Source organism: Schistocerca nitens, chromosome 4 (genome assembly GCF_023898315.1).
Source record: "Schistocerca nitens isolate TAMUIC-IGC-003100 chromosome 4, iqSchNite1.1, whole genome shotgun sequence".
Classification (NCBI taxonomy): domain Eukaryota; kingdom Metazoa; phylum Arthropoda; class Insecta; order Orthoptera; family Acrididae; genus Schistocerca; species Schistocerca nitens.
In genome coordinates, this window is record NC_064617.1 from 610,986,054 (window position 1) to 611,008,005 (window position 21,952).

The 21,952-nt window shown below is 39.6% G+C and overlaps 1 protein-coding gene across 1 annotated transcript in view; it reads left to right on the plus strand.

Annotated features, from left to right (window-relative positions):
• The window catches only part of LOC126253155 (tropomyosin-like), a 293,413-nt gene that overhangs the window by 140,874 nt on the left and 130,587 nt on the right, over window positions 1-21,952 (plus strand). The window contains exon 5 of the mRNA XM_049954313.1: window positions 20,884-21,037. Coding sequence (XP_049810270.1) covers window positions 20,884-21,037 — 154 coding nt within the window. The remainder of the gene's footprint in view (window positions 1-20,883; window positions 21,038-21,952) is intronic.

Consider the following 21,952-nt stretch of genomic DNA (forward strand, 5'->3'; position numbering starts at 1 on the left):
GAAAGGGAAAAGAAGTAAATGAAGTTGAATTGAGAGATGTAATACTGTGAGATAAATTTGATAGAGCACTGAAAGATCTAAGAGGAAACAGGGCCTATATTCCCTCAGACTTACTGACACCCATAGAAGAGTGATCCATAACAAAACTTTTCGACCTGATGTGCAAGGTATATGAGACAAACAAAACACTCAGACTTCAAGAAGACTGTAATAATTACAATTTCAAATAGGGCAGCTGCTAAGAGATTTTAATATTATTGAATTATTAGTTTAATGAGTTGTGCTTGCAAAATCCTGAACAAAGTAATGGAAACCATCCTCAGAGAAGATCTCTCTGGGTTCTATAGATACATAGTAATATGTGAGACAATACTGACCATACTACTTATCTTAGAAGGAAGATAAATCCACATTTATAACATCTGCAGAGTTAGAGAAGGCTTTTGACATTGTTGACTGGAATATACTCTTCGAAAATACAAGTAGTAAAAGGCTACAGTATGTACAAAAAGGTTACAATATGTAGTTATAATAGGACATGAAAAGGAAGTGGTGGTTGAGATGAAAGGGGGGGTGGGGGGTGGGGTGGGGGGGATGGGGGGGGGGCAGGACTGTAACCTACTCTTGAATTTCAGTCTTATGCTGAGTAAACATTAAAGTGTACCATAGTGAAAAATGGAGAGGAAATTAAAATTTGTGAAAGGAAATTTACAGGTGATTTAATAATGGTGTCTCAGACAGCAAAGACCTTGGAAAAGTAATTGAATGTAACGTTTAGTGCCTGGAAAAGATGTTATAAGGTGGACATCATCAAAAGGAAAACGAAGGTAATGGAATGTAGTCAAATTGAATTAGGTGTCGCTGAATGAATTAGATTAGAAAATGATACATTAAAAATACACTACGAGTTCATCTAGAGTTTAGCCATTTGAACAGGAAAATAACTGATTATGGCTGAATTACAGAAGATATCAAATGCCCCATGGCTATAGCATGATACACATTTTTGAAAAAGAGGAATTGGTAACATCTATTATAAATTTATGTGCCAAGAAGTGTTACTTGAAGGTATTTGTGTGGTGTGTAGCCTTTTATGGAACTGAAATGTATATGATAAACAGTCCAGACAGCAACAGATAAGAATCTTTTGAAATATGGCGCTACATAACCATGCTGAAAAGTAGACGAGTAGATTGAGTAATATAGATGTATTGAATCGAATAGATGAAAACAGAAATTTGTTTCACAACTTTGGTAAAAGAGTGGATTGTTGATAGGACAAAGGGTCAGAATGTAAAACTGTAGGGGGAGACCTAAGGATGAATACATATAAGCAGGTTCACTGTATGTAGGATGCAGTAGTTATTCAGAGATAATGAGATTTTCACAAGATTGTGTTACATGGAAATCTGTTCAAATCAGTCTTTAGTCTAAAGACCACAACAACAACACCAAATGGAGATACTCATTCTGATCATCACAGTACATTTCGGGCTTCATTTCTTCCCTTTTTCAAAAATTGACAACAATTCACAGCTAACCTACAAGCTTCATACTCCAAATTATGATAATTGGTAGTTCCTTTCCAACATTTTTGAAAAGATTCACTTAGACCACTCTCTGTGCATTATCTTTACTTTTTTATACATACTATTAGCACTGCCACTTATCAGTCAGTCACTACCAGATTTTAGTGATTTCTTACAGCCTTTTGGTACTTCCTTAAGAGGGGCATTGGCTACAATGATACAAGAAGTTTGAACCTTGGTTTGCTTGTAGCCATATAGCTGCTTGTTCCATTGCATAGCTGTTTGATAGTACTGTCATTTTATAAGTTTTTTGTTATTTTCCTCCTGCAATTATTTATGTATGGGGAATTTTCATATGTTCACATGATTTTTTGGCTTCTTTGATGGCAGTATTAAAAGTCAGTTGGTGGTAAATTGAACGGTACATCACTTTATTGTAATCAAAACATTTCTCTAGACTGAAAAAAATGATCGTGGAATACATTTTCATGTTTCATATTTCCATCACAAAATGAATTTAATACACCTTCAGCATGCTAAGTATACCCATATGAGGAAAGGTACATGCTTTGAGGGGTGATGGTATTAGTGATTCTGAACAAAAAACTTCATATGGATGTTTGTCCTATTCTGAATGGTTTCCAGAAGACATTTAATATCACTTTTGTATGTTTTTCTTTAATAACTCAAAGCTGCACCCTCCGGTGAAAACGTGCCGCAGTACAAAATTAAACTATATTAAATTTCCTACAAATTTCCTATTCATTTTTTCTCTAGAACTAATGGTTTGTGTGAAGAGAGCGTGAAAATGTTGAAAAACTTGCTCAATGCACATGCACTTTAACTTAGGTAGTTTTGTAGGCAAATTTGAGGTAGTTTCCCAACTTGATAGTCTACAAGTGTCCTATATCAAACTGTTCATCTCAACTTGATCTACACTACTGTGGTTCATTGGCCTACAAAACTACGTAAGCTATAGTGCATGCACCTTGAGCAAGTTTTTCAACATTCTTGTGCTCTCTTCACACAAACCATTAGTTCTAGAAAAAAAACTGAATAGGACCTCTTTTGTAGGAAATTTAATATAATTTAATTTTGTACTGTGACACATTTTCGCTGGAGGGTGCAGTTTTTGAGTTATTCAAGAAAAACTTACAAAAGTGATATTAAATCACTTCTCAGAAGCCATCCGGAATAGGCATAGGTCCATATGAAATTTTTTGTTCAGAATCACTAATACCACCAGCCCTCAAAGCATGTACCTTTCCTCCTGCCTCATCCTTTATATATAATTTAAAAAGTTCACATTAATTTCATGTCCAGCATATTGAGAAAATGCAGCATTGTGTTTTCTCAGGACACCTCACCTATGTCACTGGACAATGGCCTTGGTGGCAGAAACTGATTGTGGTTCTAAAATAAAGAGAAAATGGCAACTGGTGCTGGCATTTTATTTAAATAGAAAACATAGTCTTACAACTTACATTACTACAAGGAATTTCAGGATCAGAGCCAGTTGATGTCACTTCTTGTCATGACATTTTGGTTGACAATCTGTCAGGTACATTTTCCAACCGAAGTTCAGGGTCTCATAGTATACTCACTGCACTGAAAAACCTCGATGTCACAGTTTGTATTTTTTGTAGCATGAATGCACTTTCCAATAAAATTATGTGTTTTGATGTAACTTTGTACTATCATATCTATGTGCAATGCCATACTGGAGTGATACTTATGCAGAGGTAAGGAATCCATATAGATACAATCTGATCATCAAGCACAAACAAATTTCTCAGCAAAAAAATAACCCTAACAGTTGACTTTGTTGCAGAGTTAATAATGTTATGCTGACTTGTTTCCACATAAACTGCATAACAGTCTCATACAGTGAAATGACCATGAATTTTGTGATACTAAAGCATTAATTGAATGTAATCTTATTTTGACATTCACTGTATAACAGTAGGGTATATATAATATTTCACACCTCCCTCCAACTAGAACATAATGCTGTCTGTTTAGTTTTGCTTTATTGTTTTTATGGTTCACACTTCTTTTTATATCAATTGGTGCTCACTTTTTTCCCAATGCAGTGGTTCAGTGTTCCATAAGCAAAGTAATCATCAAAGTTCAGGTCAAGCTCATCTGATGACCCCAAGGGAGAACTGATATACTGTGCACAAAGCATGTTGTAATCCCTTCACATCTGCACAAGCTATCTGAGAACAAGTAATGGATTTCCTGCAAGATCCTGTGTTGTACTACACTATTAGTTTGAGGCTAGCAGCAATCAGACTAGGGAAGTACCATCCTATGCATAGACTGCCATTAACACCACAAGACTAATGGCAGTGTTTGGGGTGGTGCTGTGACTGGGAAGCATAGATTGCTGATGGATTGTATTTCATTATGTTCCACAATGAAATGTGGTTCTGAGCTACCTGGATGACCAACACTGGCAAGTACAGGAGCAACTTGGGAAGAGGTCTCGTGCTCCCAGTGTTTTGGAGAGGCCCAGCAGTGTTGCTCCTGGTGTCACAGTATGGGGAGCCATTGGGTAGGACTTTAGGTCATGGCTGGTAGTGATTGAGGACATTTTTCAATAGGACAACACTCATCTGCTCATAGCAAATATCTTCATGAACTGCCTGCGTGGTTCTGAAGTACTCTCATGGTCAACAAGATCCCAAGATCTGTCCCTTACGGAACACATGTGAACCCAGTTAAGATGCCAACTCCATCCCAGTGCCCGTATCCAGAATAAGAAGATATAAAATGAATTAGACAAAATTTCTAGTTAGTGTGATGAATTACAGCTAGCTCTAGATGTCGCAGCTTAATAGGAAAATCACTCCTGTAATGTCAGAATACAGCATTAGTAGTGTGCTGCTCGACACAGTCAAGTTGATTAAGTATCTAGGCATAACACTGCAAAATGATATGAAATGGAACAAGCACATAAGGTTTATACTAGGGAGGTGGATGGTGAATGATCAGCTTTGGTTTATTGGTAGAATTTTTAGGGAAGTGTGATTCATCTGTAAAGGGGAACACTAGTGCAGCGCATTCTTAAGTATGCCCAAATATTTGGGATCTGCATGTGGTCGGACTGAAGGAAGACATTGAAGAAATTCGGAGGTGAGCTGCTAGATTGTTATCAGTAAGTCTGAAGAGCACACAAGTATTACAGAGATTCTTTGGGAACTCCAATAGGAATCCCTTGGTGAAAGGCAATCTTCTTTTTGAGCAATGCTATCGATAAAATTTAGAGAACTGGCATTTTAAGCTGACTGTAGAATGACTCTACTGCCACCAATGTAAGTTTTGTTTAAGGACCACAAAGATAAAGTAAGAGAAATTAAGGCTCATGTGCAGGCTTATAGACAGTCATTTTCCCCCTGCTCTATTTGCAAGTGGCATAGGAAAGGAAATAAAATGACTAGTAGTGGAACAGTCACACACTGTATGGAGGCTTGCAGAGTTTGTATGTAGATGTAGATGTTGATATCAAACACCAGCTACAACAGCTGTTGGCCAGTGTGCCTCAGAAGAGGTTGGAATGGCTTTATGACACCCCTCCCAGCCAAATCAGTACATGCATCTAGGCCAGAGGGGATGCAGCTTCTTTCTGATAACTGGCCATATACCACCAAGTTCTTTGTAAATTTGAGTCAAGTTTGTAATTATTGAAATAACATCATATACCTTCTCAACCTGTGAAGTTTCATTTTGTTTTCTCCTCCCCTTGTGTGTGCTTCATTTTTTGTCTGTATTGAGTACATGGTGTATCAGTTGAGAGCATTTGTGAGTACTGAAATACTAAGACATTGAAATAAAATGCAAACAGTCATAAGTTTTAGTAACATGGATCTAATTACACAATAAAAACCCACCTTTAAATTATGCTATCAGTCCAAGTAGTATATGTTTTAGTGTTGAAATAAGCTACCTGGTTATACCAGTCATTTGCTTGTCTCTTGTACCACTTTGTATCAATCACTGATTAATTATATGCATGTATAATAAAACAGCAACTTTACCTAACTGAACTATACTACCCTATAATTTAATGCCATGGCACCAGGATATGGACATGGTACTGGTTACATTACAAAGGTATCATTGTCTATGTTACGTCACTGACATGTTTAAGGTTTTTTACCACGTTATTCTAGCTTGCAGAGCCTAATTGTAGGACTGGTTGATTTGATACATCAATACATAATAGCTCTCATTCTGATCTTTATTTAGTAGCTGTTTATTTTAATAACTTATTGGCAGTAGCTTTTATCATTTTTTCTGTACAATTAAATCTGTTATATCACTGTACTCCTCACTCACAGATGCGTCTTTGGAGCTATGTAGATTGAATGTAGTATAAATGATTGCTAAGATCACTCTTTTAACACATGGTTATTGAAATAATGCTATGTGTGACCACGGGATAGTCATAAGCATGCATTATTCATTGTTGTTGTTGTTGTTGTGGTCTTCAGACCTGAGACTGGTTTGATGCAGCTCTCCATGCTACTCTATCCTGTGCAAGCTGCTTCGTCTCCCAGTACGTAGCTGGCCTGAGAGGCCGAACGGTTCTAGGCACTACTGTCTGGAACCGCGTGACTGCAATGGTCGCAGGTTCAAATCCTGCCTCAGACATGGATGTTTGTGTTGTCCTTAGGTTAGTTAGGTTTAAGTAGTTCTGTGTTCTAGGGGACTGATGACCTCAGAAGTTAAGTCCCATAGTGCTCAGAGCCATTTGAACCATTTGAACCCAGTATGTACTGCAGCCTACATCCTTCTGAATCTGCTTAGTGTATTCATCTCTTGGTCTCCCTCTATGATTTTTACCCACCATGCTGCCCTCCAGAACTAAATTGGTGATCCCTTGATGCCTCAGAAAATGTCCTACCAACCAATCCTTTTTCTAGTCAAGTTGTGCCACAAACTCCGCTTCTCCCCAATTCTATTCAATACCTCCTCATTAGTTATGTGATCTACCCATCTAATCTTCAGCATTTTTCTGTAGCACCACATTTCAAAAGCTTCTATTCTCTTCTTGTCCAAACTACTTATCATCCATGTTTCACTTCCATACATGGCTACACTCCATGCAAATACTTTCAGAAATGACTTCCAGATGCTTAAATCTATACTCGATGTCAACAAATTTCTCTTCTTCAGAAACACTTTCCCTGCCATTGCCTGTCTACATTTTATATCTTCTCTACTTTGACCATCATCAGTTATTTTGCTCCCCAAATAGCAAAACTCCTTTACTACTTTTAGTGTCTCATTTCCTCATCTAATTCCCTCAGCATCACCCAAGTTAACTCGACTACATTCCATTATCCTCGTTTCGCTTTTGTTGATGTTCATCTTATATCCTCCTTTCAAGACATTGTCCATTCCATTCAACTGCTCTTTCAAGTCCTTTGCTGTCTCTGACAAAATTACAATGTCATCGGTGAATCTTAAAGTTTTAATTTTTTCTCCATGGATTTTAATACCAACTCTCAATTTTTCTTTTGTTTCCTTTACTGCTAGCTCAATATACAGATTGAATAACACTGGGGAGTGGCTACAACCCTGTCTCACTCCCTTCCCAACCACTGCTTCCCTTTCATGTCCCTTGACTCTTATAAATGCCATCTGGTGTATGTACAAATTGTGAATAGCCTTTCACTCCGTGTATTTTACTGCTGCCACCAGTTGACATTGTCAAAAGCTTTCTCTAAGTCTACAAATGATAGAAACGTAGGTTTGCCTTTTTTTAATCTAGCTTCTAAGATAAGTCGTAGGGTCAGTATTGCCTCACATGTTCCAATATTTCTATGGAATCAAAACTGATCTTCCCCGAGGTCAGCTTCTACCAGTTGTTCCATTTGTCTGTAAAGAATTCACATTAGTGTTTTGCAGCTATGACTTATTAAACTGATAGTTCAGTAATTTTCACATCTGTCAACACTTGCTTTCTTTGGTATTGGAATTATTATGTTCTTCTTGAAGTCTGAGGGTATTTTGCCTGGCTCATACATTTTGCTCACCAGATGGTAGAGTTATGTCAGGACTGGCTCTCCCAACGCTGTTAGTAGTTCTAATGGAATATTATCTACTCCCAGTGCTTTGTTTCGACTCAGGTCCTTCAGTGCTCTGTCAAACTCTTCTCACTGTATCCTATCTCCCATTTCATCTTCATCTACATCCTCTTCCATTTCCATAATATTGTCCTCAAGTACATCGCCCTTGTATAGAGCCTCTATTTACTCCTCCCACATTTCTGCTTTCCCTTCTTTGCTTAGAACTGGGTTTCCATGTGAGCTCTTGATATTCATGCAAGTGGTTCTCTTTTCTCCAAAGGTCTCTTTAATTTTCCTGTAGGCAGTATCTATCTTACCCCTAGTGAGAAAAGCCTCTACTTCCTTACATTTGTCCTCTAGCCAACCCTGCTTAGCCATTTTGCACATCCTGTCGATCTCGTTTTTGAGATGTTTGTATTCCTTTTTGCCTGCTTCATTTACTGCATTTTTATATTTTCTCCTTTCATCAGTTAAATTCAATATTTATTCTGTTACCCAAGGATTTCTATTAGCCCTCGTCTTTTTACCTACTTGATCCTCTCCTGCCTTCACTTCTTCATCGCTCAAAGCTACCCATTCTTCTTCTACAGTATTTCTTTCCCTCATTATTGTCAATTGTTCCCTTATGCTCTCCCTGAAACTCTGTACAACCTCTGTTTTAGTCAGTTTATCCATGTCCCATCTCCTTAAATTCCCACCTTTTTGCAGTTTCTTCAGTTTTAATCTACAGTTCATAACCAATAGATTGTGGTCGGAGTCCACATCTGCCCCTGGAAATTTCTCACAATTTAAAACCTGGTTCCTAAATCTCTGTCTTAGCATTATATAATCTATCTGAAACCTGTCCATATCTCCAGGCTTCTTCCATGTATACAACCTTCTTTTATGATTCTTGAACCAAGTGTTAGCTATGATTAAGTTATGCTCTGTTCAAAATTCTGCCAGGTGGCTTCCGCTTTCATTTCTTACCCCCAATCCATATTCTCCTACTACGTTTCCTTCTCTTCCTTTTCCTACTATCGAATTCCAGTCACCCTTGACTATTAAATTTTCGTCTCATTTCACCATGTTTCTTTTATTTCATCATACATTTCTTCAATTTCTTCGTCATCTGCAGAGCTAGTTGGCATATAAACTTGTAATACTGTAGTAGTTATGGGCTTCATGTCTCTCTTAGCTACAATAAGGTGTTCACTATGCTGTTTGTAGTAGCTTACCCACACCCCTATTTTTTTATTTATGATTAAACCTACTCCTGCATTACCCCTATTTGAATTTGTGTTTATAACCCTGTATTCACTTGACCAAAAGTCTTGTTCCTCCTCCCACGAAACTTCACTAATTCCCACTATATCTGACTTTAACCTATCCATTTCCCTTTTTAAATTTTCTAACCTACCTGCCCAATGAAGGGATCTGACATTCCACGCTCCAAAAGCTGCATGCCCTCAGGAAAAATTACAGCTGTAGTTTCCCCTTGCTTTCAGCCGTTCACAGTACCAGCACAGCAAGGCCATTTTGGTTAGTGCTGCAAGGCCAGATCAGTCAATCATCCAGACTGTTGCCCCTACAACTACTGAAAAGCTGCTGCACCTCTTCAGGAATCACACGTTTGTCTGGCCTCTCAACAGATACCCCTCTATTGTGTTTGCACCTACGGTACGGCTATCTGTATCACTGTGGCACATCTACCTATTAAATGGGAAAACCCATCAGTAACTCAGTTCCTTTCCACTTACTCTTACTTCATAGCTGCCTGCTCCAATGTCTAGCAACAGCAAAGTCCCCTGGCATCACTTGCTTGCTCAGGAGAGTATGCCCTTTTAATTGTAGCCTTAACAGTCTTGCACTTTTTACCAACATTTCCAAACAGGCTGTTCATACCCATTTCTGCAACATTACCAAATATATGTGGCCTCAGATTTTGGCTGTTTGCATTGTTTGCCTTGTTGTAACAAAAAAAAGTTTCTAATGACCTGTATGTGATTGAGGATTATTTTCTTGGTCATAAACATTGCGTCATTGACAATAACAGTAGGAATCAGCACAAGATTATAGCACTTTATTGGAAGATTCTTGTATAACCAGAAAAACACGTTCCCTCACATAAGCAATGAATTATACATTGTGCCTTGTCTATTTGTTTCTCCAAATGGTAAAAGAAAATTTTGTGCTCTAGATATGCTTTATATCTTTACTGTGTAAACTATGCAGGATGCGGCAAGCATTTGCAAGAATATTCTGAGTGCATTATCTGTAACCTTGTCCATTGTCAACAGATTTAAGTGATTTTCTTTGATGAAATACTATTTGATTTTGATTTCTTTTTCTCCACTGTATTTTATGTCCATATATTGACTAGGTCAGCATTCACATTTGTGCTAGTCCTTTGTGTCCAATAAAAAATTGTACCTGACATCAGTCTTTGTCTATCTGTATATAACAAATAATATTCTTATTATAGAGGGAAACATTCCACGTAGGAAATATATATATATATATATATATATATATATATATATATATATATATATATATATATATATATATATATATATATCAAATGAAAGTGCTGGCAGGTTGACAGACACACAAACAAACACAAACATACACACAAAATTCAAGCTTTCGCAACAAACTGTTGCCTCATCAGGAAAGAGGGAAGGAGAGGGAAAGACGAAAGGATGTGGGTTTTAAGGGAGAGGGTAAGGAGTCATTCCAATCCCGGGAGCAGAATGACTTACCTTAGGGGGAAAAAAGGACGGGTATACACTCGCACACACACACATATCCATCCACACATATACAGACACAAGCAGACATATTTAAAGACAAAGAGTTTGGGCAGAGATGTCAGTCGAGGCAGAAGTGCAGAGGCAAAGATGTTGTTGAATGACAGGTGAGGTTAACCTTTCCTCCAAACCTCTCTCCCAATCCGAAACCTCTGTCCTATCCAAAGGCCTCACCTTCAGCCCCACTCCCAGATTCAACCAAACAGCCCTCGTCAAAGATTTACTGTCCTACACTCGTACTCTCTGCTGGAAGTATCACTTTGCCACGAAGAAAAATGATCCTAATCCTACTCCTAATGATCCAACTCCCCAAGACACTATCCAAATTGAACCCTGCCTGGAACAGTTCCGTCCTCCATCACAGCGGGACCCACCTCCTCTTCCTCAAAATCACCCTCTCCAAACCTTCCAGGAATTTCTGACTTCCAGCCTTGCCTCTCAATCCTTCTTAAAAAACCTTAATCCTACTCCCAACATCACCACTGCTGAAGCCCAGGCTATCCGTGATCTGAAGGCTGACCGGTCCATCGTCATTCTTCCGGCGGACAAGGGTTCCACGACCGTGGTACTTGATCGTCGGGAGTATGTGGCTGAGGGACTGCGTCAGCTTTCAGACAACACCACATACAAAGTTTGCCAAGGTAATCCCCTTTCCTGATGTCCAGGCGGAGCTTCAAGGAATCCTCAGAACCTTAGGCCCACTACAAAACATTTCACCTGACTCCATCAACCTCCTGACCCCACCGACACCCCGCACCCCTACCTTCTACCTTCTTCCTAAAATTCACAAACCCAATCATCCCGGCCGCCCCATTGTAGCTGGTTACCAAGCCCCCACAGAACGTATCTCTGCCTACGTAGATCAACACCTTCAACCCATTACATCCAGTCTCCCATCCTTCATCAAAGACACCAACCACTTTCTCGAACGCCTGGAATCCTTACCCAATCCGTTACCCCCAGAAACCATCCTTGTAACCATTGATGCCACTTCCTTATACACAAATATCCCGCACGTCCAGGGCTTCGCTGCGATGGAGCACTTCCTTTCATGCCGATCACCTGCCACCCTACCTAAAACCTCTTTCCTCATTAGCTTAGCCAGCTTCATCCTGACCCACAACTTCTTCACTTTTGAAGATCAGACATACCAACAATTGAAGGGAACAGTCATGGGTACCAGGATGGCCCCTTCGTACGCCAACCTATTCATGGGTCGCTTAGAGGAAGCCTTCTTGGTTACCCAGGCCTGCCAACCCAAAGTTTGGTACAGATTTATTGATGACATCTTCATGATCTGGACTCACAGTGAAGAAGAACTCCAGAATTTCCTCTCCAACCTCAACTCCTTTGGTTCCATCAGATTCACCTGGTCCTACTCCAAATCCCATGCCACTTTCCTTGATGTTGACCTCCACCTGTCCAATGGCCAGCTTCACACGTCCGTCCACATCAAACCCACCAACAAGCAACAGTACCTCCATTACGACAGCTGCCAGCCATTCCACATCAAACGGTCCCTTCCCTACAGCCTAGGTCTTCGTGGCAAACGAATCTGCTCCAGTCCGGAATCCCTGAAGCATTACACCAACAACCTGACAACAGCTTTCGCATCCCCCAACTACCCTCCCGACCTGGTACAGAAGCAAATAACCAGAGCCCCTTCCTCATCCTCTCAAACCCAGAACCTCCCACAGAAGAACCACAAAAGTGCCCCACTTGTGACAGGATACTTTCCGGGACTGGATCAGATTCTGAATGTGGCTCTCCAGCAGGGATACGACTTCCTCAAATCCTGCCCTGAAATGAGATCCATCCTTCATGAAATCCTCCCCACTCCACCAAGAGTGTCATTCCGCCGTCCACCTAACCTTCGTAACCTCTTAGTACATCCCTATGAAATCCCCAAACCACCTTCCCTACCCTCTGGCTCCTACCCTTGTAACCGCCCCTGGTGTAACACCTGTCCCATGCACCCTCCCACCGCCACCTACTCCAGTCCTGTAACCCGGAAGGTGTACACGATCAAAGGCAGAGCCACGTGTGAAAGCACCCACGTGATCTACCAACTGACCTGCCTACACTGTGACGCATTCTATGTGGGAATGACCAGCAACAAACTGTTCATTTGCATGAATGGACACAGGCAGACAGTGTTTGTTGGTAATGAGGATCACCCTGTGGCTAAATATGCCTTGGTGCACGGCCAGCACATCTTGGCACAGTGTTACACCGTCCGGGTTATCTGGATACTTCCCACTAACACCAACCTATCTGAACTCCGGAGATGGGAACTTGCTCTTCAATATATCCTCTCTTCCCGTTATCCACCAGGCCTCAATCTCCGCTAATTTCAAGTTGCCGCCACTCATACCTCACCTGTCATTCAACAACATCTTTGCCTCTGCACTTCTGCCTTGACTGACATCTCTGCCCAAACTCTTTGTCTTTAAATATGTCTGCTTGTGTCTGTATATGCGTGGATGGATATGTGTGTGTGTGCGAGTGTATACCCGTCCTTTTTTCCCCCTAAGGTAAGTCATTCCGCTCCCGGGATTGGAATGACTCCTTACCCTCTCCCTTAAAACCCACATCCTTTCGTCTTTCCCTCTCCTTCCCTCTTTCCTGATGAGGCAACAGTTTGTTGCGAAAGCCTGAATTTTGTGTGTATGTTTGTGTTTGTTTGTGTGTCTGTCGACCTGCCAGCACTTTCATTTGGTAAGTCACATCATCTTTGTTTTTACAAATAATATTCTCTTAGATAAGTTTCACTGTCTCTTTCAACTTTAATTAAATGATTTATATACAGAAAATGTACATGATATAAATGTGCTTATCCTGAACTTTCTACAACAACTGACCACTTTTTTACAAGAACAAGCAATTTTAAACATCAACAGCATTTAAGACAGCATTCAAAGATAAATAAGTAATTTATATTCCATGATCATTTTCAAAGGCTGCCTTCTGGTTCACAAACAGTGGCAATCAAGTGCACCCTGCCACTTGTTATTCATTATATGTGGACATTAGTTGCATATTTTATGTGGGGATTCGCAACTGTATGGGGAGAGGCTGAAAATTGATCTGATGACGTATGTGGTTGGATAGAAAGTTTTCTATTTATTTTTATTTATTTATTTATTTATTGTTCCGTGGGGCCAAATTAAGGAGAAGTCTCCATGGTCATGGAACAAGTCAATACATGAAATTATAACACGATATTAGAAACAGATAAAATGAAATATAAAAATACATATTCAGGTGACAAGTCGTAAGTTTAAATAAATAAAATCAACAATGTAACACTGGAATTTGCTTAATTTTTTAGCTCTTCCAGGAGCTCCTCGACAGAATAGAAGGAGTGAGCCATGAGGAAACTCTTCAGTTTGGACTTAAAAGAGTTTGGGCTACTGCTAAGATTTTTTAGTTCTTGTGGTAGCTTATTGAAAATGGATGCAGCAGAATACTGCACTCCTTTCTGCACAAGAGTCAAGGAAGTGCATTCCACATGCAGATTGGATTTCTGCCTAGTATTAACTGAGTGAAAGCTGCTAACTCTTGGGATTAGGCTAATATTGCTAACAACAAGCGACATTAAAGAAAATACATACTGTGAGGGCAATGTCAGAATTCCCAGACTATTGAATAGGGGTCGACAAGAGGTTCTCGAACTTACACCACATATAGCTCGTATAGCCCGTTTTTGAGCCAAAAATACCCTTTTTGAATCAGAAGAATTGCCCCAAAAAATAATACCATACAACATAAGTGTATGAAAATATGCAAAGTAGACTACTTTTCGTGTTGAAGTGTCACTTATTTCAGATATGTTCTAATGGTAAATATAGCAGCATTTAGTTTCTGAACAAGATCCTGGACATGGGCTTTCCACAATAGCTTACTATCCATCCGAATGCCTAGGAACTTGAACTGTTCTGTCTCGCTTATAATATGCCCATTCTGTCTGATCAAAATATCAGTTCTTGTTGAATTGTGAGTTAGAAACTGTAAAGACTGAGTCTTACTGTGATTTAGCATCAAATTATTTTCCACAAGCCACGAACTTATTTCATGAACTACATTATTTGTTACTGTTTCAATATTACACACAAGATCCTTCACTATCAGGCTGGTGTCATCAGCAAACAGAAATATTTTTGAATCACCTGTAATACTAGAAGGCATATCATTTACATAAATAAGAAACAGCAGTGGCCCCAGCACCGACCCCTGGGGAACGCCACACTTAACAGTGCTCCATTGGGACTGAACATCACTACCACTCTCAATGTTGCGGAGAATTACCTTCTGCTTTCTGTTCTTAAAGTAAGAGGCGAACCAATTGTAAGCTACTCCCCTTACTCCATAATGGTCCAACTTCTGCAGTAGTATTTTGTGGTCAACACAGTCAAAAGCCTTCATTAAACCAAAGAAAACACCTAGCGTTTGCAACCTTTTATTTAATCCGTCCAAAACCTCACAGAGAAAAGGGAATATAGCATTTTCAGTTGTTAAACCATTTCTAAAACCAAACTGATCATTTGACAGCAAATTATGTGAATTTAAATGCTCCAGTAACCTTGTATATACAACCTTCTCGATAACTTTAGCAAACACCAATGGCATAGAAATAGGTCTAAAATTGTCAACATTATCAATGTCTCCCTTTTTATAAAGTGGCTTCACTACCGAGTACTTTAATCGGTCAGGAAACCGACCACTAAAGGAAAAGTTACAGATATGGCTAAGTACTAGGCTAACATACAGGGTGTTTCAAAAATGACCGGTATATTTGAAACGGCAATAAAAACTAAACGAGCAGCGATAGAAATACACCGTTTGTTGCAATATGCTTGGGACAACAGTACATTTTCAGGCAGACAAACTTTCGAAATTACAGTAGTTACAATTTTCAACAACAGATGGCGCTGCGGTCTGGGAAACTCTATAGTACGATATTTTCCACATATCCACCATGCGTAGCAATAATATGGCGTAGTCTCTGAATGAAATTACCCGAAACCTTTGACAACGTGTCTGGCGGAATGGCTTCACATGCAGATGAGATGTACTGCTTCAGCTGTTCAATTGTTTCTGGATTCTGGCGGTACACCTGGTCTTTCAAGTGTCCCCACAGAAAGAAGTCACAGGGGTTCATGTCTGGCGAATAGGGAGGCCAATCCACGCCGCCTCCTGTATGTTTCGGATAGCCCAAAGCAATCACACGATCATCGAAATATTCATTCAGGAAATTAAAGACGTCGGCCGTGCGATGTGGCCGGGCACCATCTTGCATAAACCACGAGGTGTTCGCAGTGTCGTCTAAGGCAGTTTGTACTGCCACAAATTCACGAAGAATGTCCAGATAGCGTGATGCAGTAATCGTTTCGGATCTGAAAAATGGGCCAATGATTCCTTTGGAAGAAATGGCAGCCCAGACCAGTACTTTTTGAGGATGTAGGGATGATGGGACTGCAACATGGGGCTTTTCGGTTCCCCATATGCGCCAGTTCTATTTATTGACGAAGCCATCCAGGTAAAAATAAGCTTCGTCAGTAAACCAAATGCTGCCCACATGCATATCGCCGTCATCAATCCTGTGCACTATATCGTTAGCGAATGTCTCTCATGCAGCAATGGTAGCGGCGCTGAGGGGTTGCCGCGTTTAAATTTTGTATGGATAGAGGTGTAAACTCTGTCGCATGAGACGATACGTGGGCGTTGGCGTCATTTGGACCGCAGCTGCAACACGGCGAATGGAAACCCGAGGTCACTGTTGGATCACCTGCTGCACTAGCTCGCGTTGCCCTCTTTGGTTGCCATACGCGGTCGCCCTACCTTTCCAGCACGTTCATCCGTCACGTTCCCAGTCCGTTGAAATTTTTCAAACAGATCCTTTATTGTATCACTTTTCGGTCCTTTGGTTACATTAAACCTCCGTTGAAAACTTTGTCTCGTTGCAACAACACTGTGTTCTAGGCGGTGGAATTCCAACACCAGAAAAATCCTCTGTTCTAAGGAATAAACCATGTTGTCTACAGCACACTTGCACGTTGTGAACAGCACACGCTTACAGCAGCAAGACGACGTACAGAATGGCGCACCCACAGACTGCGTTGTCTTCTATATCTTTCACATCACTTGCAGCGCCATCTGTTGTTGAAAATTGTAACTACTGTAATTTCCAAAGTTTGTCTGCCTGAAAATGTACTGTTGTCCCAAGCATATTGCAACAAACGGTGTGTTTCTATGGCTGCTCGTTTAGTTTTTATTGCCGTTTCAAATATACCGGTCATTTTTGAAACACCCTGTACATAGAACAATACTTCAGTATTCTGCTAGATACCCCATCATATCAATGAGAATTCTTGGTCTTTAGTGATTTAATTATTAACTCAATCTCCCTCTTGTCAGTATCATGGAGGAGCATTTCAGGTAACAGTCTCGGAACACTTTTTTCAAAGAGCGCTATATGATTCCCTGTTGGGACTAGGTTTCTATTTAGTTCACCTGCTATATTCAGAAAGTGATTATTAACCATAATAGGTCCACTGCTTTTTGCGATTTACATAAATGATCTGGTTGATAGTATTGACAGTGGCATTAGACTGTTTGCCAATGATGCTGTAGTCTACAGGAAAGTAGTATTACGTGAAAGTTGGAACAAATCAATGAGGATTTGCAGAAAATAAATGTGTGGTGTAATGACTGGCAGTTATCTCTCAATTTTAGTAAGTGTAACCTACTGCATATAACAAGGCAAAAATCCCCATTAATGTACGAGTACAAAATAAATGCCCAGTCTTTGGAAGCAGCAACATCCATCAAGTATCTGGGTGTGACTATTCAAAATGATCTCAAATGGAATGATCAGATTACACAAGTAACCAGCAAGGTGAACTGTAGATTGCGGTTCATTGGTAGAATCCTGAAGCGATGCAGTTTTCAACAAAGGAAATTGCTTACAATACCTTAGTTTGTCCAGCCTTAGAGTATTGTTTGTCTGTATGGGACCCTTACCAGTTGGGTCTGATTAAAGAGATTGAGAATGTCCAAAGAAGAGCGGCAAGGTCTGTGACTGGTACATTTAGCCATTGTGAGAGTGTTACACATCTCATAGAAAGTTAGAAGTGGAACACACTTGGAGACAGACGACACGCTAAACGGAAGGGGCTGCTCCCCAAAGTCTGAAATCCAGTCTCCACCAAGGATGTAGAGTGTATATTATTACCACCAATGTCTAAATCATGCAATGATCACCATTCAAAGATAAAGTAAATTAGAGCTCATACTGAGGTGTTCAGGCAGTCATTTTTCCCTCGCGCGATCCGCGAGTTGAACAGAGGGTGGGAAATATGACTTTGGCGGGAATTGTGCCCTCCGCCACACACCGTTTGGTGGCTAACAGAGTATATATGTAGATGTAGATTAAATTAATCTCTTATAGGACTTGATACAACATCTGGTCAACCTCATTTATCAAGGTGATGCATGACTCTTGTCAAAATAAATCAAATGTAGTACCCATAACCGTAGATAATCTTCTTAAAAACTTAATGTATGGAAGCTGATTGAGAGAAATATAGTTTTTGTGTGCAGTATGAGTGTCTTACATCTTTAAAATGTTACAGAAATGTTGGTAGACAGTGCATCATTTCAGACAGAATGTGTGTAACGTTGTTGTTTGTTATTTGTTAGCATGTTCTATGGACCATAATTGCAATCTCTTGCTATGATGTGGAACAAGCCAGCTTTACAATTGTAGTTTACTTTCCCAGCAAAAAATTTGATAACATTCTACCAATTAAATGATTTGTTATTGACAATATATTGATAAAAAATCAACTACCAAGCTGCGGCAGGAGAACACACACACAAAAAGGTTTAACTTTTACTAGCTTTTGGAGGCACTGACCCCTTCTTGTGACAGAGGAGTTGAAGGGAAAGGAAGAGTGTTTATGGAAATGGCTGCAACTCATAAAAGTCACGCAGAACCCTAGGTCAGGGGAGACTTACTGGACAGGATTACAAGGAAAGGCTGATTGTTGGGGAATGCACTGGATGAGTTTTGAAAACCTGAGAGCTTAATGGTGGAAGACAGGTAAATATGGAAGACAGAGATTCCTACTAAAACAGCATGCATGAGAATAAGAGTGAAAAGCTAAGTGCATTATGTGTAACAGAGGTGGGGGGGTGGAAGGTGAAAAACAGACAACTCAGAAAATAAGAGATGTAGGAAAATAAAATGGAGTGAAGAAAGGAATAATTACTTTGAAGAAATGCTGAGACAGAAGAAATTAATACAAATTTTGACAAGGTGGGTGGTGAGAATGAAGGACATGTTGGAGCACTAGTTCCCAGCTGCAGAGTTCTCAGAAACTGACATCTGGGACAAGAATCCAGATGGAGTGCATGGTGAAAGAGGCACCGAGGTCATGATTGTCATGTTGTACAGCATGCTCTGCAACAGGATATTGTGTGTTGCATGTGTATGCACTCTGTCTGTGCCCATTCGGCCTGACTGATTACTGGTTGGTTGTCATGCCAATGTAAAAGGCTGAACAGTGTTTAAGTAACAGCTGGTGTGTGACAAGTGTCATTTCACAGCTGACTCTCCTTTTGATAGTATATGTTTTGCCAGTTACAGGGCTGGAATAGGTGGTGGTAGAAGGGTGAATCAGCAAGTCTTGCAGCAGAGATGGTCACAGAGGTAGGAGCCATAGGGTTGGAAGATGGATAAAGATGGAGCATAGGGTCTGACAAGGATATTGTGGAGATTGGGAGGGCAGTGAAAAGCTATTCTAGGTGTGGAGGACAAAATCTCAAATAGAATGTCTCTCACTTCAGGGCATTATTTTAGGAACTCATAGCCTTGTTGAAGTAGGTGATTAATACATTCAAGGCCAGGATAATAATGAGCTACAAGTGGCGTGCCCTGAAGTTGTTTTTTGGAGTACTGCTGGTACTGCTGTGTACTAGGATTGGATATGATGGCCTGGGAAATCTACTTTTGAACTAAGCTGTTGATGTAATTACATCCAGTGAAGGGTGAGGTGAGAGTGGCAGTGTGTTGCTGTAAAGAGTCAGCATCTGAACAAATATGTTTGCCTCGAATGCCAAGGCTATATGGGAGAGAATGTTTGACATGGAAAGGATGGCAACTGTCAAAATGTACATTGTTAGTAGGGTTAATGTGGACGGAAGTATGTAGCTGGCCTTCAGTGAGGATGAGATGAACATCAAGGGAGGCGGTATGGGATTCATGTGAAATTTAATTGGAAGAAGGTAATTTTAACGGGTCAGGCTCCCCATGCATCCATATGGCAAAGATGTGATCAATGTATCTAAACTAAGCCAGATGCTGTAGATCTAAGGATACCAGGAAAGTCCCCTCCAAGTGACCCTTGAAAAGACTGTCACAGGAAGGAGCCATCCTCATTCCCATGGCGATACCTCTAATCCGTTTGTGCTTCTGCCACTCAGAGATGAAGTAATTGTTGGTAAGTACAAAGCTGATTAAGGTGAGCAATAAGGATGTCATAGGTTTGGAATCAGGTGGGCATTGACTGAGGAAATGTTCAGCAGCAGGCAGTACTAAACATTCATAAATTCTCCTCTGTAGTATAAGGACTTGTAAGCAGATATGTTATCTCTAGGTATCTGAAGTTAATTTTATTAGTATTTGTTGAACAGAAGTGTGTAACAAGAACAATATAATCCCTAGTAGACATCTCTTCAAACAGCAGGTACTGACATCATAGCTTTTTATAGCTGAATACCTCACTTCTTTCTGTGCCATACTAAGGTGAAGTGAGAGTTAGTATTAATTACTTCTCCTTCTAGTATTGTATTTATGAACATTACTGTTTTCTCAAACTGTAGCCAGTTATTGGAAACAAGCTTCATAAAGGAGTAAACATCCTATGAGGTTGTTGTCAGTACCTGCTGTTTGAAGAGATGTCTACTAGGGATTATATTGTTCTTGTTACACACTTGTGTTCAACAAATACTTTTTTTCCTCAATGATAAGTTATCACAGAATAATGCCCCAAAAGTCTTCTGTAGGAAAGTTAGAAAAGTAGATTAATTTTTTGACATTTAATGCCTGTAAAATGTGATATTATGCTTAATGTGTGAGTTATAGAAGTAAGATGTGTAAGAAGATCTGTAAAATGTGATTTTTAGTTCAGGGTCTTATCAATATGAACATCTGGGATGTAGTGCAGTGGGTTGTGACCACCTTCAACTGATCTCTGACAAATGTCCATGAATCGGGTGAGACATCTGCATAGTCATAGACTGAAATGACTCCCCAGTGCTTTCTGTGTCTCATGGAGTCCTTGACATGAGATTTAGCTTCTGCCAGGGGCAAAGAGAGTATTAGAAGCTTCTAACTATGTGCCTCTAATTAAATTTCTTGTGGATATGCTGTTGCTATGCATATGCAGACAATGTTTTGAAATTTGTGTTGTTTTATTCTAGGAGCTTTTTAGAAGAAGCACTCAATGAAACAATTAAACAAAAGGATCAACTGGAGGACCAAATAAGGCATCAGCAGTTGGAAGTGCGTTCTGTTTCTTCTAATGAGACATTCCATGATTGTCAGGAGGTCCAGCTATCAGGAATATCAGTGCAGGTTCTGGACTAGCATAGAGACTTAAGTATCACTATCATATAGATTCTCAAATATATAAACAAATCACTGCAAGAAAATTCATTGAAAAAGTACAGGTGAATGTAAAAGTCCATAAACAAACAGTACTCATTTTAAATAATGTTTTGAGCAGAATGCCTATAATGGGATTAAACCTTCTGTAGCTTGGAAAATCACATTTCTCATATTATAAATAATATTATAAGATCATAAATCCACATAATTAGTAATACAAGCAGCTTCCAAAAGCTAATTTTTAATGAGCAGCCTATATTAGGATACCAGTACAAACCTTCTGCGAAGAAAACATCTTCTCAGGGGCCTTAAGATTGCTGTACAACTTATAAATAGTAGAGAAGGCCTTATTTTAACCTCAGTCTTGCTAGTGTTAAACAAAAAGATTATCCTTATGGTATTTTGTGTGCCTTTATTTGATTAGATGGTATGATTTTTCTTGTAGAGTCTTAAGTGTTGCAATATAAATGACATTCCAGTTGCAGCGCTGTATCCATACAATTAAAATGAAAAGCAATTGCTCATATCAAGAGGTTATACACATACTTGGACTATTTATTTTTCTCAGACATTGCAAAACCATATGAGTCAAAATCTTGGAATGAGCCACAAAATACTCAAAAGTTGATAAGTATTTAAAAGCTGGAATCACAACACTTTGAAAATATTAATCATTTTATAGTAAACATAAAAATTTTTATGTGCTTTATAGGGTTCAGTCAAGTTGTTGATTCCATATTTATGCCTAAAAATTCAATCAAAAACTACAGGTGAATGTAAAAGCCCATAAACACACACTACTCATTTTAAGTAATGTTTTGAGCATGATGCCTCTAATAGGATTAAACCTTCTGTAACTTGGAAAATCACATTTCTCATATT